This window comes from Ursus maritimus, unplaced genomic scaffold, assembly GCF_017311325.1.
Source record: "Ursus maritimus isolate PB19 unplaced genomic scaffold, ASM1731132v1 scaffold_1, whole genome shotgun sequence".
In the NCBI taxonomy this organism is placed as follows: domain Eukaryota; kingdom Metazoa; phylum Chordata; class Mammalia; order Carnivora; family Ursidae; genus Ursus; species Ursus maritimus.
Genome location: NW_024423343.1, coordinates 9,566,055 through 9,592,988, shown reverse-complemented (window position 1 = coordinate 9,592,988; position 26,934 = coordinate 9,566,055). Strand labels below are relative to the sequence as shown.

At 38.3% G+C, this 26,934-nt stretch overlaps 1 protein-coding gene across 12 annotated transcripts in view; it reads right to left on the bottom strand.

Annotated features, from left to right (window-relative positions):
- Window positions 1-26,934, bottom strand: part of TRIP12 (thyroid hormone receptor interactor 12) — a 140,546-nt gene that overhangs the window by 41,796 nt on the left and 71,816 nt on the right. For 11 of the 12 annotated variants that reach the window (XM_040639437.1, XM_040639447.1, XM_040639442.1 and 8 more), the window contains 10 exons: window positions 24,327-24,463; window positions 18,671-18,754; window positions 17,505-17,600; window positions 7,688-7,836; window positions 5,094-5,129; window positions 4,915-5,010; window positions 3,945-4,037; window positions 3,582-3,743; window positions 1,457-1,525; window positions 1,201-1,366 (listed from right to left, as the gene is read on the bottom strand). In XM_040639437.1, the coding sequence (XP_040495371.1) occupies window positions 1,201-1,366; window positions 1,457-1,525; window positions 3,582-3,743; window positions 3,945-4,037; window positions 4,915-5,010; window positions 5,094-5,129; window positions 7,688-7,836; window positions 17,505-17,600; window positions 18,671-18,754; window positions 24,327-24,463 (1,088 nt within the window). Of the gene's footprint in view, window positions 1-1,200; window positions 1,367-1,456; window positions 1,526-3,581; window positions 3,744-3,944; window positions 4,038-4,914; window positions 5,011-5,093; window positions 5,130-7,687; window positions 7,837-10,212; window positions 10,498-17,504; window positions 17,601-18,670; window positions 18,755-24,326; window positions 24,464-26,934 lie in introns of those variants that run through there. The other variant, XM_040639494.1, reaches the window with a different exon arrangement.

Below are 26,934 nucleotides of genomic sequence, written 5' to 3'. Positions count from 1 at the left end.
TCATCATAAGAAAAAAAAGAAAAAGAAAAAAATCCAAAATGGTAAAGCAAAACAAAAGTCAGTGAACAATTTCCCAAACTGCTTTAGGGAAATGCTGTGCCACGTGGTAGCAAGAAAAAAATCTGTACTCAACCTTCAGGAGACGGTGGGCTCGGCAAAATGCAAAGGGCTCCTAGGGATTTTAATAAGCAACATGCACCGTGACTACTCAAGACAAAGCTAAACCTTTCCCCAACTTCTCACTTTGCTCATGACAACAAGCAGTGCAATTTTCTCTGGAATACCAACTTCAGGAGCGATTCAGTGCTTGAAGAGGAATCTTTTCAATCTAACAGCTCAACAATGCTACTTTCCTGCAAAATGCTGAGCCATTGTGCTAATTCACAAGAAACGTGACTAAATATAAAGAATGTCGTATTATACGAAATATTTTATCGGAGACAGTGATACCAGAGGCTTTTTTGTCAGTGAATACCATCACTAACGTCCCCGTGGTGATATCCTCAGGGATCAGAATTAAAAATATGCAATTATCTACAATTACATGCATCCATATAAACATGATCAACACTCTAGTAGCAATAATCCTAACACACAGGTGTTTTCTGAAGCCCACTGTCTTCTGACATTAACTTGCAAAACCTAAGGTTTATGAGAGAAATGCAATAGCAGCATAGCTGTGCAATGAAACTACATTGATGGATAGGGTTGAGAAGGGCTTCGAAAATACTAAACCAGCAAAGATGAGAGAGATTCATCTGTGCAAGTATGTTCCAAATTTCTGAGGGAGGAGAGCACTGTGGAATCAGAAAAACTGCTGGAAAAACTCTAAAAGGGGCAGAAAGGAGTACCGAGAAGCAGAAGACAGGCAGCTGCTGGTAACCCAGAACTCAGAATTCTCCTAATGAAGCATCCCTACCTAACTGCTACTGGAGAGAAGGCAATGATCTTGCATTTTTAGCCCTAGAACCACCAAGGATAAAATTAATAATTCTACAGATATTATGTACTGCACACAGGAAGCACTACTATGCTGTTCCTGCACAAATTTATTATACACCAACAATTTTCTTCCTTTACTCTCCAGTGTCTATGCTATTAATAAGCTCTTCTACTTGCTTATGTTGATTTTCTTTATTAAAAAACACTTTTCAAAAACCCGTTTCTCTTGCCTGAAGTAGGATAACATAAAGCACTTACTCTGCTTCATAAGTTGAACAGCTAAAGTCGGACAGTTGGAACACATCAGAGAAAACATGCGAACCACCATTATGAACATCCCAGAACTTAAAATGGGTGGAGTCACTACCAAAAGCTGTTGAACATTTGTAAGCAGATCTTTGGAGGCTACCTGCTGGAGTAAATTCTTCACAAACAGAAGAAAAAAGATACTGTTATATCGTGATTCAACAATTTAACAATTTCATGAAAATACCACCAAAGACTAAATGCTTACCTCCTCATGTTGGAAATTGTCCACTAGACGTGCAAAACAAAGGCAAGTGCTTTCGACTGACTTTTTGTCCTATTTTTATAGAAGAAAAGTTTATTGATATAAAATATATCACTGTCTTACATCACTACCTAATTTTCTTCCTAACACCAAATTGCTCAAGGCCGGCTCGGTTACATGTGAGCCTTGAAAACCCAAGGAGCCTAAAAGATACAACCAGTAACATCATGATTTCAAAGCAAAGAGAATCATACTGAGAGAACGTCTCTCCTCTCTTAAGACCCCAATAAATAAGAGCAAATATACAGAAAAGGAACAACTTTTATGCTTCTGTAATTTCAATACTTAACCACAAATTATAATAAAGATAAACATTATTCTAAAAAAGCATTCCCATGTTTAAAACATGCATACACTAAAAAGTTGGAAACAGTTCAGTGTATGTGTGTGAACCAGAGGCTTACTGATGACGTGAGAAACTAGGTGACAATTTGCTATATTCACAATGAAAACAATCTAGAAATACTATTACAGTGGCCTCGTTGAGAAAAGATATGAAATAACCTTGTAAGAATGGAAAGAACAATTTAACGGCTTAACAAGTCTTTTGACAGTGTTCCTTTTTTCCTAATTGATAAATGGGTTTCAGATATAAAAACCAGACTGGCTTATACAAAATTGAGAATAATTCTGGTATCATAAAAGCCCTATACCTTCACTATCAATACTTAAGTCTAGAAAGGATGCTACATGCCCAACATGCCCAACAATAACAACATGCCCAACAATTTAACTTCTCTGATTCTCATGTTTTTTTCCAAAATAAGGTATTGAAATCATACCTAACTTGAGAATGTATTTCTAGCCCTGATAAGCACAGGTTATCTCAGCCTACCAAGTTCTTTTTTGGAAAAGACAGGGGTTTCCCCCCCCCCAAATTTTTTTTTTTTTTTTTTTTTTTTTTTATTTATTTGAGAGAGCGTGCACACAAGAGGGGGGAAGAGCAGAGACGGAGGGAGAAGCAGACTCCCCATGGAGCAGGGCACCTGACACTGGACCCGGACAGATCATGACCCAAACCGAAGGCAGTCACTTAACGGACTGAGCCACCCAGGCACCCCTCAGCCTACTAAGTTTTTAAAATTAAATAAGTAAACAATGTATGATCATCTTAGAAGCAAAACATTTCAGAGTGTCTCAAAAATCTTTTCTTCAGCTCTCTTACATAAATCCCTATATAAAATATTTTCTTACCAAATTTTCCAAAGAAGATTTTAAACACACTTTGTAAAGTGACTTGGGAGTCCAATTTCTAGGGGTGCTTGGGTGGCTTAGTTGGTTAAGCGCCTGACTCTTAATTTCAGCTCAGGTCATGATCTCACGGTCATGAGATGGAGACCCACATGGGGCTCCGTGCTCAGCATGGAGTCTGCCTGAGATTCTCTCTCCCTCTGCCTCTACCCTCCTCCCCGCTTGCTTACACACACGTTCTCTCTCTCAAGATAAATAAAATCTTTAAGAGTCCAATTTCTAAAACTCTTTTTAGCAAGAACAACATTTTAAGACATTAATTTATATTAAAAGAAAATTCAATTTCTCTACAGTGAAGCTTAACGCATTGTCCTCCACATCAGATTCTGTAAGCCCTGCTGCTTGTCCTCCATCACCTGGTCTGCCAATTCCATCTCCTAAATAACTGCTCCTGCTCTTTACCAACTTCAGACACAGCCTGCAGTGTCGTCTCCCCTCTGATCTTAACGCACATCCTCCTGGTCTTTCCTGCAGAGCCCAATGCCTTAGAGGAGAGATGATCTCCCCAAAAGGAAACTCTGATCATATCACATAGTGAACACACAATGTTTGGTTGAAATAACAAATTCATCCCTTCAAGTCAAAATACATGAAGACATCAAACATACGAAATGTTGTCATTTGGGTAAATCCATCAAATTATATAAAATCACCTAGTATGGTACACGACTGGAAAACACAGAGGGAAAAATAACATGGATCAGAATATTTCCAATTTATAAATGCAGCTGGAAGATTTAAAACCCTAGATGAGACTGGCATTTTAAAAAACACGGTAAAAATGTTTTACGGCACATAAAATAGGTTCATGTTTTACCTGATGGGTTAGCCTTTGGGTAAGCAATGGGAGGGAATCCGCCACAAAATGAAATTCATCTGGCGTGATACTCTGGCAGCAGTTGGCTGCAATTGCTAGAGCATTTCTTTGGGCATTTATGCTGAAGAACTCTAGATACAGCAAGCAGTCTGCCAAACCACCCTAAAAGACAGAAAACTGTTAAAAATGAAGAAATACTCTCTAACAGCAATTTAAAAAAAAAAAAAAAGTACCAAAAAGTCTAGCATGTCACTTTGGAAACACCATGTGTACCTTACAGAGACTGTAATCGAGGACCTAGCCCAAACGTGGATCTAAAATCCAACTTGAAATGAAACATAGTCCTTCAGTAGCAAGACTCACCGCCTGGAGAATGGCTTTACTGTGTCTGCGGGATAACATCTCCAAGGCAGTCAGGGCCTGCTCTGCCACATCAATACACTGAATAACTTGCAGCTGCGAACACAGAAATAGGTAACTTAAGGCCATCATTCAAGTGCTTTTCCAGTCGCTTATCTTCTACATGAATAAACACAGTATTTTCTCTAATTTCCATCAATCTATCCACTGCCTCTAACAACCCCCCACAGGAAACCAGGGATTTATGAGCTTAAGCTCTAACGGTCAATATAGTTTCCTTCCAACTACTCTGTTCTTCTAAGACACAGAAAATAGGTTTTATATAGAGAATAAACTAAATCCAATTAGATGTATTTCAATCCTTATGTTTATAATAAATGGGTTGTTTTATATAACAATTTTGAAATTCAGGTTTTACACTTACACCATATTCCAAGGTTATCAAATAATGCAAATTTTATTATGCATTAAAAAGAAAAAGGCCCTTAAAACAGACCAAAAACACAGCCTACCACAGACCGTATGAAAAAATTTCCCTTCTCCACTGACTCACTTTATGACCTTGAGCAAGGTACTGTGTCTCAGCCTTCTCAGCTGTAAAATGAGAGTATAAATAGCTATCAACCTCACTGGGATAATTTCCTAGAAATAATGAGATTATTTTAATCAAGTGCTTTAAGTTCTTCTCTGAAGGATTTTCTATTCATGTGGTAAATGCTATCATTAAAAATTATAAAACGGAAATGATTCTATAAATGCTTTATTAGCATCAACTTTAAACTACTGGTCTGCTACACACAAATTTCTCTGGAATCTTGGCTAAAAAATGTACCTTGACTAGATAATGAATCCTAAAACGTTTTTCAAGGTGGCCTTACAATCTGATGTACTACTTTAGAATTCAGAAGTCAAGAGTCTTCAACTCGATTCCCCTAGGCCTGCTTTCGAACAAGCCGAGCCAAAGCGGGATTACCTTCTCTAAAAAGACGGGAATTGCATCTACTACAACAGCAGATGATCGAGGAAGTGCTTCCATCATGTATGTTAAGGCTCGACAAGCATGGTTCATCTAGAAAACAAGACAGCACTTTTACTCAGTAAGAACCCAAAATTTAAATCTGGCGTGTTTTAAAAAATATACCACATACTTACAATATCAAAATTATGCTCCATCTGAAGTAATGTTATCTGTTAAAAAAGATAAGAAACTATTAGAAGCTATCTATATCCTTAGAGAAAAGTCCTAGAGGAACTCTTTCTTCCTCTATGTCAACTGAAATGGCAAGTATTAGTCAAGACCTTACTCTTACAAAAATAATGATCGAGTTAAAACCTAGCATACACTCACAAGGAATGACTGTTTCAGGGATGGCATGATGCACAGATTACAGCTCCGACTTGGGAGCTTTGCTCGATAATCACCACCTCTCATGATCCAGTCAGAAACAAAGCCTTCCTGTCGCTTACAACCGTTCTGGTGCTTCTCACCCCCTGTCAGATGCCCGTTTAACAGGCATCAATAAATATCTCACACCTACAGAAACAGACTAGCAATGCACTGGCATTGAACAACTGTCAGGACAGACTCAAGACCACTGCTTCAACTCCTGTGAAGAAGCTTCTCTACACGTTGAGCTAAACACCATTTAACTCAACTGTAAAATCTTCAAACACATTATTGATCACATCAGAAACTAATTATATGTTAATTAAAACCCAAATTATTATTATTATTCTACAAATGCATGAGTGAATCTAAATGTCAGATTTTAGTTTCTCTTGTGGACAACACCTTAAGCAGACTTCAGCCATGTTTTTCAAAGGCAGAAATGCAGAACTGCTAGGGATATATATGTACTCCATCCTCCTGAAGAAGCGATAGCTACCAAAGAAATTTCCTATTTGGGGGAAGGAATCATTCACTGTCTTCTAGTTCAACGGAAAATTTTAAATGCACTGAATTTAAGCTCTAAAGCACCTTCAAATAAGTGTATTTAATAATGAACATCAGATATTCTAATACAATATTCATTTAATAGGAGTGCCTTCTCAGCTCTGAATTATGCTGGGTAAAGCGTATCTACATACTAGAGGTCGGTCCCCTAATCACTTTTTTTGTTAGAACACACACACAACTCCCCATTTTGGGGTTCAATGGAACTCACATCACCTCTAACCAGTCATTTGAAACACCCACTGTAGATCGAAAGGGGCTGTTATGTTAACAGGAAAAGTAACAAGTTCTCCAATTCTTAAGATGGAATGAACACTGTAAGACCGTGTTTGGGAAGAACTGCTATAATAGATTCCTTTTTCAACAAAAATTACCGTGGTCACACAAGTGAATGGTGATGGACAGATATACAGTCACAATATTCAATACTGACAGAAGATAAACCTGGACAATTCATTAACAACAGTCAGTATTAATAGCAGGAGCTGATTTAATGTAGGTCTATTAAGCACTTAAATCTAATCAACTGCCAGCAAATTAAGTAAATTAGATTATGTGCCAACATTTGTGCGTAGATTTAGTAGCATCTTTATTCAACTAATAAAAACTGCATTTTAGATAGTATAAACCTAGTTCTTTGTTGTTACTTTTTAATAAACAGTAACAACAACACCACAAGATAGTTTAATTCAGGAAACAAAACCAGCTCCTAGGGAAATGTGTAGGGGGAGCGTGAATACTGACTTGGGCAAAATGTAAAAACACAAAACCGAATACTGCTTTCATTAAACATTCAGAAATCAACAACCTCATTAGAGTGGAACTGGTAATAGTTAAATGCCAGTTTTCACCATCCAGGCCTGCATGGCAGAAGCTGAAGAAACCAGTCTATCCTTTCTCACCCCTGCAAGAGCTGAGCCATCCAACAAGAGCGAACAAAGACTACATCATCTGGTGTTTCAGTGAGCTTCATTCAACTGTCTCCATAATCTGATGAGATCAACTGAGACAATCTGATACATCAATCATATTTTTGTCAACTTTATTTGCTATGTAAACAAAGACTTAACATGATATTTGCTTTTAACTTCCAATATACTCATATGCTATGATGTTTACGTTCGTTTTTTGTTAGTATTTCACTCAGACTTATATTTTAATTTTCAATTACAGCCAATCTCTTTAATCTTGAACTAAGAAAACTACCAAGCTGCTATATGACTTACTGTACTCAGGGGCCTACATTTAGTAATGGCAATTTCTCTTCCCGTTGTTTTCCCATTAAAAAGCTTAAGCAATTAAGATGTTAATAAATGCTAAACATCAACTGATGACTGTGTTGAAAAATCACTAAAAGGTTTTGTTTCTTTTTATTTTTACTTAACATAACACCTAAGCTGGAAGGAATCACGTGGTATTCTGGCTTGAATGCTCTGCCGTTGCACACAATTACCAAACACGAAACCTTTGTGGCCCACGAAGACAGCCCACAAGTGAGCAGCTTATTACTGCCCATGTAAAACCAGTTTAAAAGAGAAAGCACCTAAGTTTAGGTATCACCTGATGGGACAAAGTTTAAAACCAGTCATTTTAAGTGTCAAGAAGTAGTTTAGAAGAAGTAGTAGTTTAGAAAATTACGAATTCACCATGAGCAATCACTGACAAGATCTAGAAGCATGAAGTAAAAGCACAAAGCCACACTCTACCATCTCTTAGTTCAAACCGTGTAAATAATAATCATGCTTTCGTCAGCATTCAGAGAACTGTGGTAAAATGAGGGGCAAACTCTTACCAAAGCTGGAACGACACTCTTGACAGGAAACCCTCCCAGCGTCTCCTCATTTCCCATAACCAATAACTGACACATTTCAATAACTGCCTGGAGTTGCTGGCTTTCATCACTTGCTTGTAGTCCTTGCAGAAGCTGTTGGGCCTTGGAGCCTTCACAGGGGGGAAAACAAAAATCGTTACTTTTAGACATTTAAGGAAATTATTACTAGGTGTAAGGTGTGACTCTACATGGTATCTGGCTGCTTATCTTTCGATCCCAGTGAAAGGCTAGGTCCATATCAGGGTTAAGACAGGCTGCTAGTAATTCAAGACACAATTAAATCGGTTGAATTCATCCCACCTTACAGTGATCTCATAGTATTTATAGATTTTTGTCTTTTAATTTTTCCTTTAAAATGAGACAAGCTGATTGGCTCTTACTAGCTAAAAGAAAAAAAATATCCGTAAAACTAACATGAATTGTTACCTCTGACAGTTACTTCTATATATAGACTGAGTAAAAGCTTTCTGCAGGAATAACATCTGTTAAACAGTGATGCCCAGTCTTCAACAAAAATCCACATACTCCTGGAGAAATGCTCAGAATAAAAGGAATCCTGGTAACAGTGGAAGGGCAAGAAAATAAAGCCAAAGAGAGCAATGCACCTAACAAGAGAATGGAGAGAATGAGTATTTCTAAAAACAGCAAAAGACTGGCCTTTTCACCTCCTCTCATTCCCTGTGAAGATAATTCCACTTTTAAGGCTCAAATCAATTGCCCAAAGAACTGAAAAACACTGAGATTCAACTCCCACAGGACAGACTGTGGTCAGTGAGCTGCATAACATACTCAAAACTAAAGGCCACAAAAAGGTGTTTCAAATTTTCATAAACACCTACCTACTTGAAACCATGATTAACTCAATTAATGCTTACCAAATTATAGCCAATGCTACTTTCAAGCCCTTTCTCTTCCTACACCTTCTCAGGTTCTTATCTGTGTATGGGATCTGTCCACTCCTGTGTCATTAGTGAAACAGCCTGGAAATGCCAAATGTTTAAAACTGTCAAAGAATGTGGATTCATATGAAAACCGAAGTGTTTTTATTTCAATTAAGTTACAGTGATCTTCCAGGAAGGCATAGCCTTTCAAAGTGGACACATGGTGATCCTTGCAAGATTTATTTTTTCTCTGTTATGTAAGACTGTGGCTAATGAATTGCATGTAACTATTACTGCCTACCTACCTTTGCCATAACTAAGAGTCAAACCAAAAATATGTTGCATGAAAGTCAAGTTCAGATGGCTGCCATCTTTAAAATTTTCACACTGAATAGGTTTTCCACTTAGAGCAGGCCTAATATTTTTACATTGAAATGTGAAAGGCAAAACAAATGAAGGGAAAGTAAACTCTTGAAAACAGAAGAATCCTCAGTTGCTTCAAGATTTGCTTTTAAAAGAATGAAACAGTTCGTGTATTCTACTAGCACAACCACCCGAGACAGGAAAAACTAACATATCCACTGGATGTTTTATAAACATGGAAGCTGGCAAGTCTAGGACACAGATCGTGTTAGCATGATCGAAAGATACCACTGAACCTTAAACCAAACTAAAAATGACAATAAAAAGCAAAAGCCATAATTTATGCTCTGATCAGTCAATTTTGGTTTTAGAACCACTTTATACTCTTAAAAATTACTAAGGAGCCCCAAGGCACCTTTATCTATGTGGCTGATAACTTATATTTATAAATGTGTCTGGGATTAAGAGAAAAAAAAACTTTAAATACTCACTGATTAATTCATTACATATTAATATAAACAAAGTTTTGTGTAAACCACCATATTTTCTAAAACAAAAAAAATTCAGTGATGACCACCGTTATAATCTGTTTGTTGCAAATTGTTTAAATGTCAAGATTTATTAAAGAAAAACAGCAGTATGACCACCTCTGCATCTACTCTCAATCTATGGCAATATTATTTGAGATGAAGAATGCAGAAAACACAGGCCCGGCTTTTTCACAAGGACTATTAAAAAGACATGTACTTACTGGTAAAGACAGTAAAATTAATAACTTTGTTTAGCAAGGGCATCCTTACATAAAAATGGAATTGTTTTTTCTAGGAGCATTTGGCATTGAAGGATAAACACAATGACTGCTAGTGCAATGTGGAACCACTGCTTTGATTTTTTCAATAACGTACCAACAGTTTTTACCCACCACAGCTTTTGCAACATCAACAAAATTCAAACATCAACAATGTCGAAAAGGAAAAACCTTACCAATTATTACCAAAGTTTTGACCAATGGATTCAATGTTAGGGTTTCAGGAACCCCAAGCAAGCCACAGACCACACTTTGAGAAGCACTATCACAGATCAAGGGTTGGTAGGCAAACATTTTCTATGAAGAGCCAGATAGTAAGTACTTTGGGCTTTGCAAGCCACAGGGTCTCTGCGGCAACTAGTCAACCCTAGCATAAAAGCAAAACAGACAATACATAAAACGGATAAGCGTGAGTATGTTTCAATAAAACTTTATTTAGGAACACTACAATTTGAATTTCATTTAATTTTCACATCTCACAAAATATTACTTTGAAGTTTTTTCAGCCATTTAAAAATGTAAAAATCACTTTTAGTTCACAGGCTCTATAAAACCAAGCAGAGGGTGAATTTGGCCCTTGGGCAGGAGCTTGTGAACTCCTGATACAAATGGGAGACAGAACCCATAGCATTTCAGGGAGTCACAGGAAGCTGATGTTTCCAATTGAATCGGTCCCAACGGACATCGGCTCAGTTCTGGAGCTGTGAAGAGGGCTGGGGCTGAATCAGAAGTTTCGGTAAGACAGAACAAAACCTTATGAAGTCTCATGGTGCTCAGAAGACAAAGGCCCTATGGAGGGAGGATGCCTACCTCAAACACACAGCCAGTGGGTTCTACCCCCAAGACATCTGTGACATTTTCAAACTGCAAAATGAATAAAGTCTAAGTCTACAGAGACTTGCAAGGTTCTCAATCAAAACCCTAGGAGGATCACAACATACAAACAGGGATGAGTCACACAAAAACTGCAATTCTGGTCCAAACAAGCTAAAGCCCCGACTAAAACAAAATGATCAGCTTCTAGCCCTTTATGTTTCAATATAGAAAAGGGGGAAACAACTTTACAATAGAAAACATTATCTGGGGTCTCTTCGGTTCTTTTATACAAAATGTCTAGCACATGAACAACTACTAGATGTATGAAGCAGGAAAATGTGACTAATAATCGAGAGAGGGGCCCCTGGGTGGCTCAGTCAGTTAAGTGTCTGTCTCTTGGTGTTGCTCAGGTCATGATCTCAGGTCATGAGATCAAGGCCCACATAGCTCCACACTCAGAGAGAAGCCTGCTTGAGGAATTCCTTCCCTCTCCCTCTGCCCCCACTCGCACCCTCTGTCTCTAAAATAAATAAATAAATCTTTAAAAAAAGGGGGGGGGGACCCAAAACAGAAGCAGACCAACACCATTAGAATTAGAAAACTATTTTATAACAATGGTTAATAAACTGTGAATATAACCAAAGATGAACAAAATAGGTAAGTGTGTAAAGAAATTCAACAGAAAACTGGAATCTACAAAACAAAATCAAGTAACTGTCCAGAATTGGAAAACATAATATCTGAAATGGTGGGTTTACCAAGAGACTGACGATAACAGCAGAAAAAAAAAGAATTAGTGAATCTGAAAACTGGTCAATAAAAGTTTTCAAACTGGACAAAGATAAAAAAAATAAAATAGAGGCAGAGAAATATGATGGATGAAGCCCAAAGTCTGAACGTATATGATCTTGATACTCCGGAAAGGAAAGGAAGAATATTTGAATTATCAAAGAAAGAATGAGAAAAGGGAAGTAGTATTTCATGAGATAATGGCCAAGAATTTTCCAAAACTGATGAAAGGTATCAAACTCACAGACTCAAATGGTCAGTGAAACCTAAGCAAATGAAAAAGAAAAGGAAAAAGTCATTAGGCCTAACATAGTAAAATTATTAAAAATAATTTGAAAAAGCAAATCTTCTTTTTGAGAGAGATTTTAAGAGTCTCCATGGTATGGGGCGCCTGGGTGGCTCAGTTGGTTGGGTGACTGCCTTCAGCTCGGGTTATGATCTCAGTCCTGGGATCGAGCCCTGCATCGAGCTCTCTGCTCAGTGGGGAGCCTGCTTCTCCCTCTCCTGCTCCCCTGCTTGTGCTCTCTCTTTCTCTGTCAAATATATAAAATCTTAAAAAAAAAAAAAAAAAAAAAACCATGCTGAGTGCAGAGCAGAGTCCAGTGAGGGGCTCAATCTCATGACCCCGATATCATGACCTCAGTGCTGAAATCAAGAGTCGGACGCTTAACCAACTGAGACAGCCAGACGCCCCCCAAAAGCAAATCTTAAAAGAAGCCAGAGGAAAAAAGACATTGCCTTGAAAGGGCATCAGTAAGACTTTTAAACAGAAGACATTACAAACAAAGAGTTCAAATGAGAATTTTATACCTGGGGAAAATATCTTCTCAAAATTAAGGCAAATCAAGGGCTTCTCAAAAGCAGAGAAAAATCATTACTAGCATTCATTCACCACATGGAAAAAAAAGTTCTTCTGAAGAGAAAGGAAACAACTCTGATTAGAAGAGAGAAATCGCAGGAAGGAATTAAGAGCACTGAAAATGGGATGTATATGTGGACAAAGGAATATGGATGATTTAAAACAACAATTAGGGGGCGCCTGGGTGGCACAGAGGTTAAGCATCTGCCTTCGGCTCAGGGCGTGATCCCGGCGTTCTGGGATCGAGCCCCACATCAGGCTCCTCTGCTGGGAGCCTGCTTCTTCCTCTCCCACTCCCCCTGCTTGTGTTCCCTCTCTCGCTGGCTGTCTCTCTCTGTCAAATAAATAAATAAAATCTTTAAAAAATAATAATAATAAAACAACAATTAGGTCTTACTGTGTTTATAACACATGTATAAGTAAAACAAAACAAGAGCGTAAGGGATGGCAAGAGGTAAAAAGAGTCAAACTATTGTACAGTTCTTACACTGATTAGGATGTGATAAAGTATTAATATAAGGTAGGCTCTAATAAGCAAAGGACATGCATTAAAATCTCTACAGTAACCACTTACAGAAGTCTAAAGGGATATAGAATTAAAAAGTAGCAGAACAACAAAAAATGGCAAAAAGGGCAACTGGGTGGCTCAGTCAGTTAAGCATCTGGCTTGGGCTTGGGTCCTGATCCCAGAATCCTGGGACTAAGCCCCACATAGGGCTCCCTGCTTCTCCTCCTCCCTCTCCCTCTGCCACTCCCCCTGCTTGTGCTTCCTCTCCCTTGCCCTCTCTGTCAAATAAATAAACAAAAAAATCTTTGAAAGGAAGAAGAAAAAAATGGCACCATACTGTTTGTCATATGTGACTGGAAGAAATGCAAAATGGTACAGCTCCAGAAGAGGCTGATTTACAACAATCTAGCCTAAAGATAATGCAGGAAAAAATACGACAGCTGTGTTTTACTGCAACACAACCAAGACAGGAAATAATCTGAATGTCCACTAGGGGACATGTTAAATAAACCACGATCCCAGCAGTGGAGCACGATGGCAGCTCTACGAAAGGAATACGGAATCTCCTCTCTCTCTGTGCAGCAGCTACAGAAAATGATCACCAAACTACTATTAAAGGCAACCCATAAAGTTTACTGTTCTTATCTTTAAAAGGCAGTGTGTGTGGAGTAGATAATATGAATTTGTTTTTGTTTTCTTAGGTAAATAACAGAAGGACAAGCCATAAAATTAACAAAGACTATTTGTGTGGGAGGAGGAAGCAGGGTAAAGGGAATAGCAAAAGAACTTCCCTAAATATACCTTATTTGTGGAACAGACTTTCTAAACCATGTAAAACATTGCATACGTATAAAATCAAAGTTAAAATTTAAAAGCAATCTCTAGAAATTAAAAGCAAACCAAGCTAATGAACCAAATCAACTTGGCGACCTGAATGAAGAGAAGGAATCATTTCAAATGACTTTAAAATACAAAAACGTGACCACAAAATGAGTCCCCAAGACCACCACCACCAAAAACTGGTCAAAAATTAAAACTCTCAATACTATTACTTTTGGTGTTAAGTTGGAATTTTGTATTGTAGGAGAAAGCAAATATGTGACTACGTTACTATCACTGGAAACCGGAACTTTCGGCTTCAGAGAAAGAAGATACAAGATAAAGGTAGATAAAAACCTCACAACCCTATATTTGAATTCACATTAAAAAATAGAAACTTTTGATTTTATTTGAAGAGATAAAATACAATTACTTCCTAGGTTTGTTCATTACAAGTGTCTAATAATGATCACCCCAGGCATACCTGGGTGGCTCAGTAGGTTATGCATCCATACTCTGTTTTGACTCAGGTCATGATCTCCAGGTCTTAGGATTGAGCCCCCATCAGTGCCTCAGGGCAGCGTCGGCTTCAGCTTCTTTTTCCTTCTCCCTCTCCCCATCCCCACTCAAGCATTTGTGCTCTCATGCTCTCCCTCCAAATAAATAAATAAAATCTTAAAAAAAAAAAAAATATCACCCCAGTAGCAATGAGTAGACATAGGCCCTAGACTATGAGCTCTAGATATTATTTCATATAAATGAAACCAGGGTGTTCTCTGAGAAAAACCCTAATTTCAGGGTGGAGGTTTTGAGCCTGACATATCAGAAAGGAAGTTATCAAGAACTACTGGGGATCAGATCAAAAAGATTCAGAAGCCAAAGCCCAAAAGATGCCATCATCCAATGATAGGACAATTTAATCATCAAAAAAAATCACTGAAACGTCTCCATTTCACAGTGTATTTAAAAACAACAAGACTAGCACTTTAGAGGATGCAAAAACCAACTATTTTCCAAACTGGTAAATAATGGGGAGAAATCCATTTTTCCTATAGCAGTTATTCTCCTGTGTAACAAAACAGAAGGGAGATGTTAATATATTTCTACTAAATTATCTCGTTTACTTCAAATAAATGAAGTCTGGTCATTAGATGTGAAGTACTATCATTTTATAATCCCTGTCAGCTAGACAGTGAGTTTTGATGGCTTAAGAGACAATCAGACTTTATGTGCCTCCTCGAATTAGAACACACTACCACTTTGGCTTATTAGTCTTTCCCAACCAAGGAAATAATCAAACTTGAATCTGAAAAAGCCTCTAGATCCAACCACCAGTTTATAAAGAAGTACACTTACGACATTCGAGAGAAGGAAACTTCACACTCACTGAACAGCTATTATTAAAGAAATTACTAGTTTATTTCTCAGATATGATAATGGTTATCTGGGGGCAGGGGTGCAATGTCCTGTGTTTTAATGGGCATTATCTTGAGCTACATGATGAAATGTTTGTAGATAGTATTATATAATGTCTGAGCTTCATTTCCAACAACGTGGGAGGAGGGATGTGGGTAAGGGTAAAGACAAAGACAGGCCACGCAGCAGGCATTGCTGAACTGGATCCTGGGCACTGGGGGGCGGGGCAGGGGGGCAGAGGGTGTAACACTGTTTTCTGCGGTGGTTCTATTCTATGGCTCACATTAATTTCATGTGCAATGCCCAACCCTTAATATGAATTTGAGATGTTATAATGTTAATACTTTTTTTAAAAAAAAGATTTTATTTATTTGAGAGACAGCTAGAGAGAGAGCACAAGCCACGGGGAGAGGCAGAGGGAGAAGCAGACTCCCCATGGAGCAGGGAGCCCGATGTAGGGCTCGATCCCAGGACTCTGGGATCATGATCTGAGCTGAAGGCATACGCTTAACTGACTCAGCCACCCAGGCACCCCTAATGTTAATACTCTGAACAAAAGTTTTCTTTCCAGCCTTTTCCAAGAAATAAATGAAGTCGTAAAAATAAGTGAAATCAAATTTCTCAAGGAAAAAAAAAAAAGAACTTAAGAAACACATTAACTGATGGCTATGTGTAGATTATATTTTGATCCCGATCCCGATTCAAATAAGCAAAAATTGTAAATGGATTTATGAGAGGCCTAAAACATTTGCGCTCTAACAGGCACCTAGTAAAAGTAAGGATTCCTCTTAACCACAATACTGTCTAAAATTTTTTGTCCTTATAGTTATAAATTCAATGACATGCAAATGAAATGATGCATAGGATTGTCTTAAAAATAATCTTGGGAGTGGGGAGAAGGACTGAGGATATTAACTGAAACAACAGTTGGTGGGAACTGGTAATTGTTGATGGATTCATGGAGGTTATTCTACTACTATACTCTCAACTTTTGCATATATTTATCTTTTTCATAATACATATCCTGTCATTGCCCTTTCCTAAATCCTTCAATGGTTCCTGAGTAGTTACTGGGTTAAACCCCACACTTGCTGCCGGCCTGCCAAGCCCTACTTATCTACCCCTCTTCAGATTTCATCTTCTACAACTCCACTCTTTCCACGGCCCATCTTGCTCTTTCTCCAACATGCCAAGCTAATTCCCATCTCTGGTGGAGCTTTCCTCTTCCCTCAGACCTGTGCAGGGCTGGCATCCTCACTTCATTTAGGTATCCACGAATTCACCTGCCTCAGAGAAGGTTTCTCTAACCAGCCTAAGTATATCCCTTCCCCAGCCAACCGACAGCCTTACTTTTGTTTTCCTCCACTGCATTAACACTACCTGAAATTTTTCTATTGGAAAACTGTCTCCTTTATTGCCAGGGTCACCCTCTGGCACAGAAACTCCATGTGGGAAACAACTCTGTGTACTAGACTGTTCATGACTCAGGGACAATCCCGGTACCTAATAAATGACACTAAAAAGGAATCCTCCTGCAAGGGTTCATGAGAACGGTGCAGAAGGGTATGTTATCTGAGAGCTGAGTGTCACGGCAGCAAAAGCAAAACCAAACCAAACCAAAAATACCAGCTGCTTCCTAAATATCCTGTCAAATGCTAAGGCCAGAAACTTGAAAAGGACTTAAGTATAAATACACATATGTGAGCATATGTCCGCACATTAAAAAACACCAACTTGGAGTATCTGATGGAAAATTATAAGCACATATTAGTAAGGTCAGAGTTAACAGACTTCAGTTAACACTTTAGAAATGCTGAAATTAATCAAGACTAAGGTCTAAAAATAGCCTGCTGATTCTTTGGAACATTCAATGGAGTTATTAAAAAAATGCTTAAATGTAAATTTTGTTTAAGGAAGCTAAAGATAGTATTCTATACCAGAAAGAATTTAACTGGATTTGTAATTATGCAAAAGTTATTCTTGTTACAAACTGCCACTTCAAGAGTCACTGTTTTGTCTACCATATATGACAAGATCTCTGGATTATAATATGTTAATGTGATTAAATGAGTCTAGCGACTGGTAATTCTGCTGAGAAATCTTTTCTCTCCAGCTCACTCTACAATTGACTGTCTTACAGATTAAATTTTATTATGCCACAAAAAATTCAAGATTCAAATCTATGCAAATCATGCAATCAGATGCTATAATATAATCAATGTAATCATCTGAGATTCTTTACTATGCTAGAACTAAACAAAGATTCAATCTTGCCATAACTCTGGATGATTTTCTAATGACTCCAATCCAGTAATCAAAAATAAAAATACAGAAGAACCTAGAGCTGCTGGGTTTAAAGGCAAGAATGTGAACAAACCCTACTTTTTAAAACAGGTTAAAGTTCATGAAAACCTCCTTATAGGAAAGTCTCTTTGCAGCAATAGATAAACAGTAAAAACAGCACTCACCGAATTATTAACGGTTTTGGGGAGAGGGCAAATTTGAGAGTATTCACTTACTAGCTCCGCTTCCAATCGTTCTATGGAAAAGCTGTGACATCCGAGGACCAAGAGGGCCAAACAGATGAGGAGGAAGACCCCTGGCCTCTAACAAAGCTAAAGAAAAAAGAAAGGAGGAATAATTGAATTGTAAATCCAGCTGATCTTAGGGTAAAAATTCCAACGAACTGATTCATCTCACATGACTGATTTAGACAATGTTACTTTCCATTTTTATCTTTAAGAGAAACTACATTAAACTTTCAAGACCACTCTTAGATATTAATTAATGTAAGTTACAAAACCCATGTGGTAGTTCCAAGGCATCTTAAAGTTTTATGGAGATACTAAATATCAGTGCCAGAGGGGACTGTATCAAATAATCCAAGAAAAACCCAGAGTAAGTATTTACTATGAAAAAATTACAGGTTAAGCACCCTTGTGTTGCTTTCCCTCTGATATTATTTCCCAATCAGACATTAGTCATGAGATCTTCTAAAAACACATGGAAAAATTATTTTTTATTATCAAGTCCAATGGTGAAAAAAAATGTGTTCAAGAGACTTCTAGTCGAAAAGAGAATGCCATAAGCCACTTTAGGAATTTAAAAGCAATCTGAAAGTGCTTTATAAATAATGTTTCTTACAAGCCTCGCGCTGGCGATCTACCATATAAACCAACTGTCTGAAGACAATAAATACATACCCACCCATTTGTAAAGAACATATACATAATAAGGCTGCTTTTTAAAAAAAAAACACAACATTACAATACCTGGTGTTTAGGTATACACTTCACATTCATTTTAAAATAGGTGACCATGAGCACAAAAGAATACAGCAAAAGCACCCCACTGGGGTGCATTATGTTAGCAAGTACCAGAGAACAATATATTAAGCTATCCCCCTTTCAAGATCTTCCTTAATTCATTACCAGCTATACAAGCAACCGTAATAAAGAACATTTTAAAAACACAGAAAACATATATATAAGATTTTGTCTAAACAGTAAAAATAAAGAGCCAGACAGATCATCTTCCAAATCCAAATCACAAGTTTTTGTAAGTACAGGCATTGCTAGAGTATGTTTAAATGAGCTTATCTGAATTAATTTCAACAAAGAACAGAAGTCACAAGCAGCCTCTCATAATGGTTTTTGTTTCTTGTAAGCTCATTAACTGTCTTTACCTTGTAATCGTCCCATCTCGGAATCATCGGATTCACTCTCCCCAGAGGTGGTCATGCCCACAGCCCCTGCAACAGAACTAGAGGCTTCAAAAGGGGGGGAGAAAAGAAGGTGAGGGTTAGGAGAGGAACATTCAAACTCATTATGGCTGGTTCATCTTTAAAAAAAAGAACGAGCTGAGTTTTACAGACTACCTCGAATAAAGGCAATTAAATGTGCCCACCTGTTGCACACTCAGCTGTTCTAGATTTCATCCTGTAGCTTCTAGGAACGAAAGGATGGCTCAACTATCTCAGTGTTCAACAAGCATAAAAATACAAACTTTACATTTCTTCCACACATAGCTTTGACAGATTCCTCATGCCTCTGAAACTGTTCCTAAATTAAGTCTCGTCCTAAACTCATCTACCAAAAGTCCATGAAGATCAAACTGCCAAAACCACCATGAGGTTTAATAGATGGGCAATTAGTCACAAATAGAACAGAAAGCAAAACCGACATCTGGGGGAAACGTTCCATGCAGACGTCTGTCTTCTTCAGTCTGCCTTACTTCTGGGCGGCAGTCTTGACACAATCGCTTAGATGTTTTCCCTAAGAACATGCAGATAATACCCTTCTTATTTCCAGGACTGAGGATTCATGTTACAACCAACGGCAAAGCACTGAAGTACAAAATAGAGGACAACCAGGATGTGAAAACAAGGACAGAAAAAAAATAAAAAGAGTTCAGATTTAGAAGGGTTCTACTACCCAAAGAGCTAACCTGAGCAATATTCAGTCTAAGCAAAGAGGCTGATTCTATTAAGGAATCTGACCAGACGAAACTATATTCCTCTAAAACCAGCAGTTTTACTGTTCCTCCTCTCAGTGTCTGTTGAGACTTCAAACACTTTTTCTACACAGTTAACCTGTGCATGACCACATTATCCACAATACCCTAAGCCCTATACATGCACCAGATAACGACAGAAACTGGCCCAGGACAACACTTTTTATTGGTAAAAGCACATGGATAACGTGAATTTACAGAGCTTTTCTGAAGAAATGCTAATATACAAGCCACCAACTGTGTATTTTCCTAATAGTTTTCTTCATCTCATTAAGTATTTTCTGTGATTTCACAGGGATTTTCTTTTAAAAATTCATAGGAAAATGTAGGGTTTAAGAACAGGAGTCAGCACGGGGCGCCTGGGTGGCACAGCGGTTAAGCGTCTGCCTTCGGCTCAGGGCGTGATCCCGGCGTTATGGGATCGAGCCCCACATCAGGCTTCTCCACTATGAGCCTGCTTCTTCCTCTCCCACTCCCCCTGCTTGTGTTCCCTCTCTCGCTGGCTGTCTCTATCTCTGTCAAATAAATAAATAAAATCTTAAAAAAAAAAAAAAAAAAAGAACAGGAGTCAGCAAACTGTGGCCCACAGGCCAAATTCAATCCAGTGCATCATTTTGTAAATAACATTTCATTAAAACACAGCCAAACTCATTGTTTTACATCTTGTCTGTGGCTGCTTTACTGCTACAACCACAGAGCTGGGTAGCCAGTTCCAACAGAACCTGTATAAAGCCCAAAACATCAACTATCTGGCCCTTTTCAGGAAAGGTTAGCCCCTGGGCTACCGTTACCAGTCAGCCAGAAATGCTAATATTAAAGTATATCAGAGTTCAACAAAATCCACACTTCTGGTGAAGAAAAAAAGAGTAACTGCACTCTAGAAGGCTTCTTACATGTGGCATTTACGAAGTGCTCGCCATCTGCAGGCTGTGTGGCTGTTAATGACCATAGAGGGAGGCACTGTGAGCTGTCTCACACTCGTGAGGTAACTGAGGACTTGTGACTTTGAGTGTACTTGCCCAAGGTCAGACAGCTACCCACAGATCAGAGATCTGACCAGGTGGTCTGACTCTTCGTAGGTTGTACTCAAATACCGTGCTCTATTGGCCCCTTAAATATATTCTTCGGAAACTTGTTTTTCATTCCAGTACAGCTGCTTCTTCACATTAAACAGAAATCTTGTTAACAAATACTGTTATTAAGGTCCCAATTATGGCTGAATGTTAGTGACCCTTAAACTTTCTTTTAACCTCTTCCAATTATGGGAAGAGCAAATACAAAGTTTTAACAAATGAAGCAGTTGGTTTTGTTTTTTTTTTTTTTTAAAGCACCCTCTGGCAACACAACTTTTTTTAAGAAAAAAACAAAAATTCACTTGGGAAGGTAATGCTGGGTTTTTTTAGCTTATGTATTAGAGGGTCACCATAAGGAGGGATGAGGATATTCTGATTTTTCATGGTGGTGGAGGGCCTGTTTTGACAGAAATCAGTCACTGAACCCAAAGAAGAAAAGATCCGTTGCCAGCTCATTGATGGCAAATATTAATCATTTGTCTCCTACAGTTCCCTGTAAGTATTACAGAATTAGATAAACCAAACTAGCCTGGCCTGCGGGTGGCTGTTTGTAAAATCACGCAGGTAAGGAAATGTCATGAGCCAACAGGAGTCAATGACGAAATTCTTTAGTCAAGGCGTCAAACCTCCTTGGGCAACACGCACAAGATCTGTCCCACACAAACATAAACGTGATTATCAAGCAGAGAAAATGTGATGCCAGATTTTAAGAGGTGTTTATGTTGTTGTTTATACCAGTATCTCCCCATCTACTCTTTAGCATATCTTCACAGCATCATGTAAGATAGTTTCCAATACACAGTTGAATTAAAACAATAGAAAAAATATTTAAATTAGGACACAAGAAATTTATCACAGAACCCAACGTCTTTATACCTTAACCGAAAAGGCCTCTTATGCAGAAAGAAAATAAAACACTAGAATGCTGACAGAATTCAATTTTACTTGACAGCAACCTTAAGGGTTTACCAGACCCCTAACAACAAGAGGCAGCAAGAAGACTTTTTCATGAGTGTAATGAAAACCTTTGAGCAAAGCCAAAAGAATAACCGTTAGTAATGTAATTATGTCTTATATGTGCCCTGGTATCAGGTGATATGGAGCCATCTAAGTTTTAGGGATTCCAAACAAAAGTAGTTAAGGAGATGGAAAAAAAAAAAAAAAACTTACAAAACTGGGTTTGCTTTCTTTTTACAAACTGACCTTATTCATTTCTTGTGAAATTAAGATTCTCAATGCAAAATCAGATGCCAGAACACAAGCTGTTTTTCCTTGCCATCTGATTGTTATGCAGGTAGTAAGGAAGAATACCTGACTTCTCACTTTAGTATCTCTAGTATCTGCAAGACTTTATCAGCACTATGAAAAGGTACACAGTTCTGATGAAGTCCAAAACCAGACCCCCCGACTCATGGGAAAATGTGGGGAACATTTAACTTTCAACTCCAAGAGCTAGCATCTCTTCTATGAAAAGCCAGGGAAGTTGGGCTCCATAATGTAAGTATATTTCAAGGTGACCGAGGAGGCACACCGTTAACAACAAATTTTCGTTAAGTGTCAACGATACTGGAAAAGTCAGGGTGATATGAGCAGGTCTGCCAAAGACAGAGCAATGCTTTATCACTACATGTATAAAAAGCAATATGCTTATTTCAATGACTTCACTGGAACAGGTCAGGAAGATGGGATCTTCAAAAATAAATAACGCTGGGAGAAAAAAACCATAAAAACACTTAAAAGATTAAATGAATCTCTTTAAATTAATAACAACATTATTTCAAAATAAACTGTTTCCAATAAAGAGTCTTATACCAACTGTCTAAGAGCCGTCTGTGAACAGATCTTTGCCAAAAGATACTCTAAGTTACCACCATCGATTTATACTCCATGTTAACTTAAAAGGGTTTTCTCTTTAAATTCCAATTGTGCATACGGAGAAACTAAAGCACATCACACTGAAAAACTTAATGTAAAGTTAATAAGGAATTTGCTTCTTCCCGCAGCACTGCTTCAGTGAGCTGGCAGAGGATTATTCCTGGAGCACCTAGAAGGCATCCTGCTTCCAAAGTGAAATGTAGTAGTGCTGTGCGCCCCGTGTATCTTTCCCTTAAACATGGAAAACACTGAGATCACACCATGATTTCGAATCTCAATAACAAGGAACACAAGCATTTAGGGGGTAAGTCTTATGAACTTAATCCCCTGAAGTTTTTATCCACTTAGGTAAATATACCGGGATCAAAACTTCACACACCACCCCCTCGTTCTGGCCTCTAGTGGTATTCATCTGAAATTAACTCTTGTGACTGTGGGGGAGGTGGAAGGACATAGTCTTTAGAAATGTGTGCTCTTCTTTTTGAAAACCTGGATTTCAGAGTCCCACAACCCTGGGCGACCTTAACCATATTTGCCTTAGTTTTTCATTTCTAAAAGAGGAGAACAGCACTCACACCTCAGCACATTGTTTGAACATTAAATGAGAATATATGTACAGTGCTTAATGCCATGTCTGCAACAGGGTACACTGCACAACCGTTAGCCACGGTAATCACTGTAACGAGCCCGCTTCAACACATGCAGCAGCTCCGTTTCTGCCATCCACGTGGGAATTGCCCCACTTCCACATGCAGACTTGAAATAACATTACAACACTGGGAAGCACAGCCTGTGTGTCATCAAGAGCTTCAGTGATTTGTATGTGCAATGGACTGTACTTTCCCTCAAATTTAACCTTTTGGAAAAACTATTCTTTAAAAAAAAAAAAAAGTACTTGAAAAAGGTTGCCTCCCACCAGAAGAGAATGTTCCAAGTCTGCCATGCCACTTATCACACAAAACCAGGCAAGAATGTTAAGCTGGATAGAGAGCTGAGACAAGGAGCATATAAAACATGAGCAGCGGTGGGCAAATGAGAACCTTCCTGGCAAACTAGGACATAGGCTCCACCACAGGCATGAAAGAACACTAGCACACACGCTAATGTTACGTGAAAGAGCGTTGTGAAAGAGCATACCTACACCTAAGCCCATTTGTATCACTGACAGAAGGGACTCATCATACCCACGTTCATAGTGATGAACCGCAACATCTTCCCATCTGTTCTTAATGTTAGAGAGAAATGCCCGTAACAAGCTACACTTTAAAACCTGTTGGCCACAATAAGCCTCTGAGGTATTAGCCTTCTTTTCCTCTTGGTGACTGACGCCTATTTAAAGCTGAAAGGGTTGGGGGGCAGCCTTATTTTTGTTGTGCTAAGATATCAAGAAGAATAAAAATAAGCCCATAAAAACATAAACAGCATTCTTAAAGTTCCTTTCAAAAGGAACACTTATTACTTTTTAGGGGTTTCAACATTTTCCATTAAAATTTACAGGTGTATGAAGAAGCAATTTAATCCATGTCCTTTCTTATTATGAACTGAAATTTTCAAACAATCACTGGGTAACTACTGTATGTCCGCACTGCTACAGAAGAACCTTCACAGAAAGTGGTATCTTTCCTAAAAGCCATCTGAATATATTAGTACAAACTTGGATTTGGAAAAGAATTAAAAAACAAGAACAAATGAATCCAACTCATCAAAAAACCAAACCTATCAAGTAAAAACAAAGGAGAACAAGTTTATCTGAGGTAGCATCGAGTATACCTCTCTCCCCTCTCTTGCCTTTTATCTGGTATGCCTACAAGGAAATTTATCTCTAAACAAATCAGTAAGATACATAAATGCATTTTAGGGCTAAGACACATGCCAACCTACCTGCAGCTCCTTGGGGAGTTTCGTCTGTCCGTGCAGCTGAAGAATTCACTGTCTCCTGGCTGCTTTCAGGGTCCGCCATTTTCTCCTGTCGACGAGCTTCAGCTGCTCCTCTTTTGCCCAGGCCAGAGCCTCGCCGACTACAACAGAAAGATGCCATCACAGGCAGCACTACCAGTGACCAGAAGCAATGTCCACGCAGCACAAAGCTCCAATGCATGGAACACAAAGCCAGTTTCTTCTTTTGCCATAGAAATTGTTGCAGAAAATCATTATGGGTAACAACCAAGACTTTGTATATTTAAAATTCTTCCAAGTTACACTGCATTCACAGTACATGCTTCTGTGATGCTATGAGCTGTTGTCACTCTTACAGACAGAAATGATTTCTAAACACTTCAACTAAATGGAAAAGTGACTTCTGCTGAGAGAATTCAACTCATTTAAAATAGATCCCTACTTCCAGGCTAAATAGTGGATCAACATACAGAATTTATATCTGACAGTGGGGGGGGGTGGTGGAAGAGGATAAGCTGTGGGAAATTCCTATCACTTAAGTTCCAGATAACTTAAATCACCGAAAAAAGAACTACCCTAATAATGAACAAGAGATCCATCTTTTAAAATAAAGAATTAAGGATTTAACATTTATAAATACATACAGATGACTCTGAGGAAGACACTGGCTTAGGATTGAGGCACAGTGTAATATGGAAAGAATAATGATCAGTCATTTCTCACAAAGCAAGTTACATTTTATTGATGATGATTTTTTTCTATTTTAATAGAGAAATCAGTAAGCAAATCAGGTAAAAACAAAAGATTTCCCTAATTACTGTAACTTGGTATGGTTTAAATAGCAGCCCTCCAATTACCTCAGGAAATGAAGAAAACACACTACTAAGGAAATGTTTTAGACCAAAGTCAAACTGCAGTGGAATTAGATGCCGGCCAGTAAACCAGGAGGAAGCAGCAGGCATAAAAGTGACATTTAAAAGAAGGCTCTGAATTACGAGAGAGTACTAGAAGAGTTTGTTCTTCCAAGTAGTAAAAAATCCTCCCTAAACAGGGATTTGCTTAGCCAATCTTTTCTTCCACACAAACACTCCAGACCCAATTTACCAAGCTACAAATTAGTGAGATTCAAATTAATTCATCTATTTAACATTCAATGTGCACCAGCCACGTGACACGCACTGTACTCAACACTTTGCTTGATATCCTCAAGGAGTATCAGTCTAAAGAGAGATGAAGACAAGGCTGCAGCAGGCTGTAAAAGCACTAAATTTAAGAGGAATTGCCACTAATTCAGGAAAATTTGAAATGAAAAGCTTTCCCAGGCAGGTGGCTAGATAGCTTGTAGAAAGAATAACCATGTAAAGTCTAAGTAATTTCACATGCGCTAAGAACGTGGCTGTGAGTAGGAGGAAGGCAGGCAGCCGACAAAGATGGGACAATAGATTACCTGACTTCACATCAACTTAACATTAATTTTCAACCACAGTGAATTCAGTTTATATCTCAGATTATGCACTCTGGGTAAACCAGATTCAAAATCTAGCCCAAAATTTTTAGACAAAAGCTTTGAAGAACTAAGAAATTCTCAGAGTTCTCACAAAACTATTGCTAAGAAACCTCAAAAGCAAACAGGTACACTAACTCCAGACATTTTAAATAACATTTTAAACAATCCAGACAGAACCAGAAAAGTAGTGGAAAAGCAGCGATTTAAGTGGCACAAGTCCTTTTCTTACGACTTGCAACTAACTAGTCGTTCTGTTTCCTTATGTCACTATCGTACCCACCACCAAAAGCAGTCATTGTCACTTATCTTGGAGGACAAACAGCAGAGCTAAAACCTTTCAGCTCACCTGACTGAGAGTAGCGAAAAGGCAAACTGAAATCATTTGCCCCCATCACTGTCTTCTGGCACATTCAGAAGAAAGAACAAACTACATATAAAAGAGGAAAAGTCCTACCCAGCTGTGCATAATCAGCTGCACAAGCGCATGTGAGCAACTGACCACGCGTGAAAAGGTGAGGAAACTGTTAAGAAAAAAAAATGTTAACTTTAACCTACGACTCTCAATCAGTTAATGAAAGAAAGTGAAATAATACACTGTATCATATCAAAGGTAGCTGATTTTCTGAAAATGAGATCCAAAACAGCAACTGAGGAAAGTGGGAACTGGAGATGTGAGAGCAAACACATAACACCCACATTCCTCCGCGAGGGGTAGGTGCTTTTAATACAAAATGAAAATGAAGTACATCTCTCCTCCTTATCCACTAAACTCAAGCGGTCCCAACACTTTGAGAAACTAATTAGGCAATATTACAGCCATTAAACAGGCATCCCTTTTGATCCATTAATCATGCTACTGCGAAATTTAGCTACCTTTAAAAAATCTGCATAAAGATGCTGATTAGAGATTTACTGGCCAGCTGGAACTCTGAAAACAACAAAATGGCCAACTGCTGGCAGTAACTCTGTGAAAATAATGTAGCAACAGAGGAAAAGGTAGAGGGTCAGAGTGTTGTCAAAAAATTGCAGGATTAATACTTAGCAAAAACATGTACATCAACACTGGGGAAGAATTCATTTGTATAC